This window comes from Lynx rufus, unplaced genomic scaffold, assembly GCF_022079265.1.
Source record: "Lynx rufus isolate CCGP_SWC_20201006 ecotype Redwood Valley unplaced genomic scaffold, mLynRuf1.p SCAF_9, whole genome shotgun sequence".
Lineage (NCBI taxonomy): Eukaryota > Metazoa > Chordata > Mammalia > Carnivora > Felidae > Lynx > Lynx rufus.
This window is the reverse complement of record NW_025814897.1, coordinates 59,771,209-59,782,452: the sequence shown is the minus strand read 5'-3', so window position 1 is coordinate 59,782,452 and position 11,244 is coordinate 59,771,209. Positions and strand designations below refer to the sequence as shown.

At 47.4% G+C, this 11,244-nt stretch overlaps 1 protein-coding gene across 1 annotated transcript; it reads left to right on the top strand.

Annotated features, from left to right (window-relative positions):
• Positions 1–6,304: 6,304 nt before the first annotated feature.
• LOC124505446 (folate receptor gamma-like) lies at positions 6,305–10,922 on the top strand. Its single transcript, XM_047071401.1, has 5 exons — positions 6,305–6,405; positions 6,636–6,809; positions 9,285–9,473; positions 9,595–9,730; positions 9,868–10,922. The coding sequence occupies exons 2-5, from the start codon at positions 6,642–6,644 to the stop codon at positions 10,152–10,154; spliced, it is 780 nt and encodes a 259-aa protein (XP_046927357.1). The 5' UTR covers positions 6,305–6,405; positions 6,636–6,641; the 3' UTR covers positions 10,155–10,922.
• The last annotated feature ends 322 nt before the right edge of the window (positions 10,923–11,244 follow it).

The following is an 11,244-nucleotide window of genomic DNA, read 5'->3' as shown; positions in this document are numbered from 1 at the left end:
AAAATATAGAAAATATCTTTCTATATAAAATAACCCCTGCTGGGCACCTGGGTGGCTCAGTCAGTTAAGCAGCCGACTTTTGACTTCAGCTCAGGTCATGATCTAACGGTTCAAAATAAACTTTAATAAAATAAAACAGCCCCCTCTATCATTCTCTATTCCCTTACCCTGCTTTATTTCTCCAGAGCACCATCACCATGTATCTCTTCATTTGTTTTCTCTCATCTCCCCTCCCTCACTGGAATGTTAGCTCCATGACAGCAAGGACTTTGTCTTGTTCACTGTTGTAGCCCTAGCACCTAGAGCAGCCTAGCACATAGACACTCAGTGAATCTTGAACTGATTAACTTTTTTAATGTTTATTTATTTTGAGAGAAAGAGAGAGAGAGCAGGGGAGGGGCAGAGAGAGGGAGAGAGAGAATCCCAAGCAGGCTCTGTACTGTCAGCACACAGCCCAATGCAGGGCTTGAACTCACGACCTGTGAGATCATGACCTGAGCCAAAATCAAGAGCCGGACACTTAGCCAACTGAGCCACCCAGGTGCCCTACTGCCACCTTGCTGGTCCAAGGCACCATCATCCCAGGCCTGGACTCCTGAGGTCTATCTGATCCACCCACCTGCCCACACCCAATCCCTTCTGCCCACCTCAGCCAGGAGATCTTTCAAAACTGCCGATTGAATCATGTCACTCCTCGGATTAAAACTCTTCAATAATTAAATAATCTGATCATCCCTTGCAGTGATGAGGAAGTCTGTGGAAATAGTTTGCTAATTCTGTAGAATTAACTGTTATTTGGCTGTATTAAGATGATAAGCCAGGGGCGCCTGGGTGGCTCAGTCGGTTAAGCATCTGACCGTGGCCTAGATCATGATCTCACCATTCCAGAGTTCGAGCCCCATGTCAGGCTCTGTGCTGACAGCTCAGAGCCTGGAGTCTGTTTCAGATTCTGTGTGTCTCTCTCTGCCCCTCCCCCACTCATGCTCTGTCTCTCTCTCTCTCAAAAAATAAATAAACATAGAAAAAAAGATGATAACCCAAATGATTTCTCAGAGCCTGGAAAAGGCAACACTAACTGTCACAGTATTATCAGTTTTCTATTGCTGCACCCATCTCCTAGCTTTGTGGCTTATAGTTGCAGGCAAGATGGGATGGGAGGACAGTGCGATGAGGATATAAGCATAGTGTCAAAGTATTTTCCCACAAAATACTGATTACTCACAAAGGGAAAACTAATAACTATATGGAGAGAAACCACCTTAACCAAACTATTGCTAGCAATAGGACATATTGCACATCACATACCCCTTGATATGATACACTCAGAAAGGGCCAATGCTCCTCTGATTTTCTGGCCAAAATGTGTTTGGTTATGTAAGAGGCCAACATTCAGGGAACATGGATGAAAAGTATATGGGAACTCTCTTTACTACTTTTGCAATTTTTTTGTAAGTCAAAGATTATTCCAAAATGCGAAGTTAAAAAATCAAATGGATGTAGTGACTTAATAGCTATCTTATTAAATTTCAAGATTTTTATGAGTCAGGAATTTGGGCAAGACTCGGATAACCCTTCTGCTCCACGTGGCAGTGGCTAGGGTCACTTGGTAGTGTTCAGCTTATGTCTGAGCTGGTCTTGAACATCCAAGATGGTTTTACTCATGTGCTTGGCCCTTGGGCAGGGGTTGCTGGAAGGCCATCCTTCCTAGACCCCTCTTTTCCATGTAGTCCAGGGGCTTCTCAGTGTGGCCCCTCCAGTAGGTAGTCAGTCTCCTCACATGGTCGCTCAGGGATCTAAGAGATAGGAAATAGAAGCTGCTAGTCCCTGCCTCGATCGGTTCGGGCTGCTGTAACAGAATACCACAAACGTGGTAGAGAGCAGAAAGAAAAAGCAAGCTCTCTAAATAACTCTTATAAGGGCACTAATCCCATCTAAGCCTAATCACTTCCCAGAGGTCCTGCCTCCCAATATCATCACATAGTGGGGGGCAGGTAAGGGATCAACATACGACTGTGGGAGAGACACATTCAGTCCTTAATAATCCCTAAGGCCTGGAGCTAGAAACTGGCAAAACATCAGCTTTATCACATTTTATTGGTCAGAGGATCACAGAGCCTGCCCACGTTCGAGGGGAAGGGTCACAGACCTCACTTGTCAACAGTCAAAGAATTTGTACTCTTCTCTAACCCCTCCTCATGGGAAAGGGCTTTTTCCCCTCCATTGCACAGGATTAGATTAATCATAACCTTTGTTTCTTGGACCACAGCATTGGTCCAGGCATGACCGCCTTTATATATTTATTTATGTCTTTGCTTAGCTTTTTTCAAAAAAGCAACGGAAATCTTACGTTTTCCCTTTCTGCATCGTTTGTGATTTGTATACCTGCTTGATAACATGGCTAGGAAGAACTTCTAATGAAAAATCTAAACTTACCTCTAGTTGGAATGGGGTAACATGATACTCTTCTTTCTAAAATATTATATTTCTTTTATTTACATTGACAAAACTTAGTAGAACTGGAAAAAATATTGTACAGTCTAAGAGGTTTCTAGGGAGAGAAGCTCTGAAGGCTGTTCTCAAAAGTAAACATAGAATGTGGTTTCTCAGCTAAATTTCCTAGAGACAAGGCAACAAAATGAGACCATGTATCTGGAGATAGCATTACAGTGAAAAAAGCATGGGCTTTGTAGCTAAATCAGCTTGGGTTGAATCCTGACTCTTCTACTCTTTAGCTGTCTGGGAAGTCACCTAACTCCCAAGGCCTGAGTTTCCTCATCTGTATGTTGGGAGTAATAGAGTTAACATTGCAGTGGGTTGTGGGAGTTACAGACACAACAAGGTAAGTAAAGCATCCATTATTCTAACTGGGGTAGAGTAGTTCTCAATGTATGATGACTGATGTGATTATGTAACACATGTTTAGTTTCATTTACACCTTCAAACCTCTCCTAAGAGAAGGAAAACAGATACATGTCCCAGTTTAGGGAATGAAGGTACCAAGACCAGCAGCACAGTGAAGATCGCAGGCTGGTTTGCAGGCTGGTTCAATAGTGCTGTTGACCATGGTCTGGTACTCAGCAGTGATGGCGCCCGGAGTGGGCACATGGGGCAAGGTGAGATTCTCATAACCAGACTCTGACCTTGTCATCCCAGACGTACCCGCGGCAGGACCATGTGCTGAGAACAGACTGAAACCACAGACCTTGCCCCAGGAGAGGTATTCCACTAGTTGGGTATGTGAGAACAAGATTTGGAGGTTTTCCCAAAATCATAATGGGAAAACATCAATATACGTTATTAAAAAAAAAAAAAGAAAAAAACAGGGGCAATACCATCTATCTTCTTGCTAGCAGCAATTTTACTATCTGAAATAATGTTTGAGAAATAGACTAAGGGACAAGCATCTCTGACTTGAAAAAATGAACTTTTCTTCCTTTACTTTTTGTTTTTTAAAGATTTTATTTTTGAGTAATCTCTACACCCAGTGTGGGGCTTGAACTTACAACGCCAGGATCAAGAGTCACGTGCTCCGGGGGCGCCTGGGTGGCTCTCACTCTATTGAGCTTCCGACTTCGGCTCAGGTCATGATCTCAGGGTCCATGAGTTCGAGCCCCGCATCGGGCTCTGTGCTGACAGCTCGGAGCCTGGGGCCTGCTTCAGATTCTGTGTCTCCCTCTCTCTCTGCCCCTCCCCTGCTCATGCTCTGTCTCCCTCTGTCTCAAAAATAAAATAAACATTTAAAAAAAATTTTTTTTAAAGAATCACGTGCTCCACTGACTGAGCCAGCCAGGTGCCTCCTTTCTTAACTTTTTTATTATGGTTAAAGAAAGGGTTTTTGCCATAGAGAGCATTTTAATTAATTTCAGGCCATACAAGGCATAAAGAAGTACTTGAAGGTTATGGTATCAGCTGTGACAATAATACTCAAGTGTGTAAGTGCAGATAACTTGGCTTCATGAGGTTTTTGTTTGTTTTGTCAAAAGCATAAATGTATAGTGAGGAGTGCCTGGGTGGCTCAGTCGGTTAAGTGTCCGACTCTTGATTTCAGCTCAAATCATGATCTCACAGTTGGTGAGATCGAGCCTCATGTTGGGCTCTGCGCAGACAACATAGAACCTGCTTGGGATTCTTTCCTTCTCTCTCTGTCCCTCCCCCACTCACATGCACATGCACATGCTCTCTCTCTCGCTCTCTCTCAAAATACATAAATAGACTTTTAAAGAAAAGCACAAATTACAGTGAAACTACCCCCAAAAGGCAAAGTGTAGAACAGTATGCTATCATTTGTGCACAAAAATGGAACATATGGTTGGCCTTGAACAATGCAGAGGTTAGGAGTGCTGATACTCCCTACCTCACTGTGCAATTGAAAATTTGCATGTTAGGGGTGCCTGGGTGGCTCAGTTGGTTGGGCATCCAACTTCAGCTCAGGTCATGATCTCTCGGTCCGTGAGTTCGAGCCCCGCATCAGGCTCTGTGCTGACAGCTCAGAGCCTGGAGCCTGCTTCAGATTCTGTGTCTCCCTCTCTTTCTGTCCCTTCCCCACTCATGCTCTCTTTCAAAAATAAACATTAAAATTAAAAACAAGAAGAAGGAAGGAAGGAAGGAAGAAAGAAAGAAAGAAAGAAAGAAAAAAGAAATCTGCATGTGACTTTTGACTCTCCCAGAACCTAACTAGTAATAGCCTACTGTTGACTGGAAGCCTTACCAGTAACATAAACAATTAACACATACTTTGTATGTTATGTGTATTGTATGCCATATTCATACAATAAAGTAAGCTAGAGAAAAAATGTTATTAAGAAAATGCATTTATAGTACTGTACTGTTTATCCAAAGAAAATCTGTGTATAAGTAGACCTGTGCAGTTCAAATCCATGTTGTTCAAGGGGTCAACTGCACATGGCATAAACACACAGAATTTCTATGGTAGTATACCCAAGGACCTAGGACTAATGGTAGCCTCATGTTCACATTTCTGCAAACATATCTATAGTATCCATAACTAATACATAGCATTATTTTATAAATATCCTTCTTACTGAAATGTACATAATGGTATCAAATCAGATGCATCATTCTGTATTTTATCTTTCCATTCAACATTTTATATATTTATATTCATATACATACAAACATATATGTTATATTTAAATAAGGTATATACTCATATGGTTCAAAGAATCAAAACAGCATAGAAAGATTTATAAAGAAAGTCTCAGTGCACCTGGCTGGCTCGGTCAGAAGAGCATGCAACTCTTGATCTTGGGGTTGGGAGTTTGACCCCCTGTTGGGTAGATTCCTAAAAAATTAATAAACTTTAAAAAATTTAAAAAAAATAGAAGAAAGTCTCATTCCTAATCCTGTGTCATCCCACCAAGCAACTACTTAAAAAATTTTCTTCTACATTTCCAGAATTTTCTTACGCAAGCACATACATTCTCCCTCTTCCTTGTTTACACAAAAGATTGCATTCTACCAACACCTTTCTGCACCCTCCTTCTTTCACTTAACAATATACTTGGAGGTTTTCCCATATTTGTACACCAAGATTTCTCAATCTTTTATACCAGGTTAGATCCCATTGGGTGGACCATAATTTATTTACCTGGCCTCTCACTGAAAAACAGTTGAGCTGTTTCCTAGACAGAGCCTGACCACCCCGCCTGACTGACACACTGGAGAAGCAGTCCAGGTAGGTTTATAAGAGGGAGTGGAGAGGAGGAGGGAGACACTGTACCTCCCAGGTGGGCTGAGGGCAGAGGCAAGTTCAGGCTTTGAGGCAAAGTGGGGAGGGAGAGTGGAGGAAAGGTGAAGTCTTTCCCAGTTCTCCTGGGGTCTCGTGTGTCTGCTGAATTTTCCTCTGGTAACTCCCACCACCCACTGCTCTGGCTCCGTTCTCTCCTTCAAGTGCCTTACTCTTGGCCTTCCCCTGGTTCTACGCCTGGCCCCACCAGGGTAACTTCCCAAGACCCTTGTGTGGTGGGGAGGGGTTGCTGAGGTGTGAGAAACCGGGCTCTGACTCTCCGGGCCTGCACCCTCATTGGCTCTCCACATTGCACCCCTAGCATCCCCCAACTCCCGTGTCACCAGGTCCAGGACCATAAGCGGTAACTGAATGGCTCAGTGGCCTTCAGCTGGCCCTAGGTCACCATCCCTGTCTGCCCACTGGCAGTCTCCGGGGGCCTGAAACTAGGCTACCTTGGACTGGTGGGGGATGGGCTGAGGCTGACAGGTACTTCTTCCTCTCACTCCCCACCCTCATCAGCAGACCACTTCCTGTGGTTCCCGTTGTACAGATCTGAGAAGACTTGCCGAGCTGGCAGGACTCTCAGACTGTGGATGAAACACCACCAGTGAAATACAGAAGGATATATCCAGAGAAGGGTGGTGGCTCCCACCAAGGTAGAGCAAGCTAGCATTGGAGGGCCCTTGGAAGAAGGCCCTTGGGTCTTGCCTTCTGGCCTAGACCTCTACACCTGCCTTGTTGTTTGACTCAGGTGCCCTAGGGGATAAGCTGGGTGAGGAGGGCAGAGATCTGGGCTTGGCAGGCAGACAAGAAACTTGGCGGAGAGTCTCATGGCTGCTGCCTCTCTCTCAGGCTGTGTCCACCTCTGACTCTGGCTTTCTGGCAGGAATGGATGAACATGGCCTGGCAGATGACACAGTTGCTGCTTCTGGTTTCGGTGGCTACTGCGTGGGGTGCCCAGTCCAGGACTCCAGGGGCCAGGAGAGACCTGCTCAACGTCTGCATGGATGCCAAGCACCACAAGACAAAGCCGGGCCCTGAGGACAAGCTGCATGACCAGGTGAGGATGGAGTGGGGTCAAAGGTTGGGAAGAATGGAAGAAGTTGGTAAATGGGAAGATCAGTTTTGGGGAGCAATGGAGTCAAGAGGGTGGCTGAGGCAATCCCCAGGAGGCCACCAGATTTACTGTAGTGAGGGGACCATTTTCTGGCACCCACTATGGGCCAAGTGCTTTCCTCACGCCTTGTCAGTGAATATGCCCAAAGGGCCTAATTGGTAGGTGGATGGTCTCTACTCATTCAGATAAGGAAATGGGAAATGAGGCCCAGAGAGGGCACAGGTACATGTGGGAATTGAGAGGCTAGTCTTTAGCAGGGCTTAGGACAGAGTCGGGCAGTGCCCTTCCCAGCATTAACTATGTGCCAGCCTACGCAGCTCAAAGACGAGGTACAGGGGAGACAGGTCCCTCAAGGTCACAATGCGGCAAACACATATGAACAGTCCAGGTCCTCCACCCCTATTAAGTCCTGAAGAGACAGTGACAAATCAGATAACGCTGGGAACACTTCCCAGGAAAGGTCCCATCAGCCTTGGCCTTGGAGGATGAGTAAGAGATTTCCAGGAAGACAAAGCAGGAAAGGGCAGCCTAGCAGAGAACAGCATGTACACGGGTGGCAGGGTTACAGCACAAGCCGTGGCAAGCGTAGTGAGGCAAGAGCCAAGGATGCTGCTGCCCACAGAGAAGGGGAGGTGAGGGCCCTCCTTTTATAGGTAAAGCCCCTGAAGCCACTCAGGGAACCTGAGCCTGAGGTTGAACTCCAGGATCGTGAGAGATGTCAGTATTTCACTCTTCCTGGTCTCCTCCTCTGTTCCCCACAAAATCTCACGTTGCTAGAGGGCCGGGGATGTTTCCAGGGAAAGAAGGCATAGACTGACCCAGGGGCTGGAAGTGAAGGGCGGGAAGCCCAGAGCCCCATGACTTCTGAGTCATTTCCGATGTATCATTTGCTTTGTGCATGTGTGCATGCGCTAAAATAGGGGTAACATAAAATATGCCATTTTAAGCATGTCTAAGTATCCAGTTCAGGGGTATTAAATCCATGCACATTGTCTTGGGACCATCACCACCACCCATCTCCAGAGCTTTTTATCTTCCAAAACTGGAAGTCTGTATCCACCACTTCATTTTCAGAACCTTTTAAGTTCTAGAGGGTGCTTTGAAGAACCCTCTGGAGCACTTCTTCTTCTCCAAGAAATGGCACACAGACTTTTGTGGGAGACAGATGATTCTGTAATTCTGAGAGACAGGGGCTGCACTGAGAGTGCTTATCTATGTTGAGCCCCTGCTGTAGGCCAGCAAGTGATTTTCATTATATAATTAATCTTGTGGAGGCAGAAACCACTGACTGTGGTGGGCAGGTCAGGGATGAGGTGCATGGGTTCTTGCAGGGCAACCAAGAGTTGGGGCATCAGAGGAGGAGTGTGCATGAAGTTAGGGAGGCCTGGAAGCATGTTCTGTGTCAGCCGTGCTGGGGGTGGGCTGGGTTGCTGGAGAAGGGTAGGTTTGGTTCTACCCTCATGGGTTTTCCTGAGTTTCTCCTGAGTGCCCAGACTTGTCACATCTCCCCTGTCACTTGGCCCTGGGTGCTAGAGGTCATCTCAGAGATTTTAAGCAATCGGCTCATAATCACTCAGCTCTGGAGGACCAGCTTAGAACGATTTCTTCAGACACCTTCACCACTTCCTCTGTCTTAGCTGTCTTGAATTTACCTCTCTGGGATTGCCTCCCGCGTTGAGTCAGGTCCACACCGGGGTTCATGTGCAAGACATTGCCCCTCTGTTCCCCACTGCTTTCTGGACCTATCTGAAGTCCACTAGACTGGGATTCCAGACCAGATGACAGCAGATCAGCCCCCCTCATCTCCACCCTTACCACAGCTTGGAGCCAGGCTTTTCAACCCCACCCCTGTCCTGAGTTAAAATCTTGATCCTACCATTTCCCAGGGTAAACTCTGTCAAAGTTGAAGTAATGATGTTTTCACTAGACCGTTGAAGGCATAAAGTGCCAAAGCCTCAGGGACTTTGCACTTGTTGTTTTTTGTGCCTACAATGATCTGTATCTTCCCTCTGCCCGGGACTAAAACTATAAGCTCCATAAAGGTAGAGATTTGATCTGTTTTGTTCACTGCTATATTCTCAGCACCTAGCACAACACCTGATTGAAGGTAAGCATTCAGTTAATATGGGCTGGATGTGGAATGAGTAATATAAATAACCCGAATCATGTGAAATAACTTTGTAAACTGTTTAGAGCTGTAAAAATAATTGCTCCCCCAGACAGTGGTTCCCATGCCTCCCACATCCTCTGTTTTACTCTCTGTTAAAAGTTCTGTTATAACTACCCCAAGGGCCAGGCATAGAGGCACCCTCCCCAGCAAGTATTCCTCTGGATGCCCTACCTGGGGCCAAGGAGCCAGAATATGGAGGAGACAGCTGTGGTGGGGGAGGCATGTGTTCCAGTGTCTTCTCCACCCAGTGCACTCCCTGGAGGAAGAACGCCTGCTGCTCACACAACACCAGCCAGGAGCTGCACAAGGACCCCTCCCTCTTGTATAACTTTAACCTGGACCACTGCGGCAAGATAGAGCCTGCCTGCAAGCGCCACTTCATTCAGGACAACTGTCTGTACGAGTGCTCACCCAATCTGGGGCCCTGGATCCAGGAGGTACGGGCCTCTCCCTCACCCCAGCCCAGCGGGCTGCCATCCTGCTCGGTCAAGGTGGTCAAGGTCGTGGCTGCCAGCACCCCTGGCTGAGAGGAGCCCTCCCTCCCCATCTCCCACCCAGGTGAACCAGAGCTGGCGCAAGGAACGCTTCCTGGACGTGCCCCTGTGCAAGGAGGACTGTCAGCAATGGTGGGAGGACTGTCGCACGTCCTACACCTGCAAGAACAACTGGCACAAGGGCTGGGACTGGAGCTCAGGTGAGGGCCTGGGGGTGCGGAGATGGAGGCGGGGTCCGAGGATCTGGGGTTGGGTGCGGATCTCCAGGGGGGGTGGCCAGAAATGGGCTCTGGGCCCAGGGGCTGAATGTCTGTGTCCACCCTCTCTCCCCATGCAGGATCGAACAAGTGTCCGGCCGGAGCCACCTGCCGCACATTTGAGACCTACTTTCCCACGCCCGCAGCCCTGTGTGAGGGCATCTGGAGCCACTCCTACAAACTCAGCAACTACAGCCGAGGGAGCGGCCGCTGCATCCAGATGTGGTTCGACCCGGCCCAGGGCAACCCCAACGAGGAGGTGGCCCGGTTCTATGCCTTGGCCACGAGTGCGGGGGCCATGTCCCATGGGATTGGGCTTCTCCTGCTCAGCCTGGTCCCTATGCTGCACCTCTGGCTCCTCAGCTGAGTCCCTCCCACTGCTGACATCTGGACATCTTCCTTGACTGCACCCAGCCTAGGTGACCCAGCCTCAGCCCAGCTCAGCAATCTCAGATAAAGGGGCCTCCCAATGCCCTAGTAATTATGCTTCTTGATCCAAGATGGGTCATATGGGGTTCCTCTGACAGCCTATTTTAATAAGATCCAGGTGTATCTTGTGTCTCGTAAATAATTTGGAGATGAGTCGTTTGGGGGGCAACATGCCTCATTGCTTTATCATTCCTACTGAGAGGCCCAAAGAGGGACTGGGACTGGCTTGAAGTTCACCAGTAAGCAGGGGTGGAAGCTGACCCCTAAGTCTGAGGTTCTTACTTCTACACCAGGCTTCCCCCTCAAGTTCCCTCCCCCAAGTTCATCACTCCTACATCACAGGGCATGATGAGGGCATTGGTGGAAGAGGTGGGCAGAGACTGGCAGATGAGTCATCAGGCTCCTGGTGGGAAATAAAAGTTTCTTGCCCCTTCCTTCCCTTTCTAGATGTGGACTAGGGTGGAGCTACTGGTGGTGGTAGTGGGTAGGGAACGCCAATGAAGAGCAATGGCATTGCTTCCCTTTCTTAAAAGGACAAATAATGCTACACTGAATCATCTTATGCATGGTAGAATGCTATACTTGAATTTCAGAAAAGAGATTGCTGGGTCAAGAAGCATATGCATTCGGGTGCTTGGGTGGCTCAGGCAGTTAAGCGTCCGACTTGGCTCAGGTCTTGATGTCACAGTTCATGGGTTCAAGTCACACCGTCAGGGTCTGTGCTGACAGCTCAGAGCCTAGAGCTTCCTTCTCCTTCTCTCTCTGCCCCTCCCCAGGTTGCAATGTGTCTCTCTCTCTCCCATAAATAAAGATTAAAAAAAAAAAAGGAAAAAAAGTAAAACAAACACAAAAAATGTCTTACTACATGACAGCCCCTTACCAGAGCTTTAAGGCTTTTCCATGGTATCTGTTGGAAAAACTAAGCTTCAATGGCATAGAAAGCCCTGCCATCCGCCCCAACTTAGAGCTCACTCTGTCAAACTGTTCCCCTTCCATACCATTCACACTTTTCACTTTGGGCCTTTCTC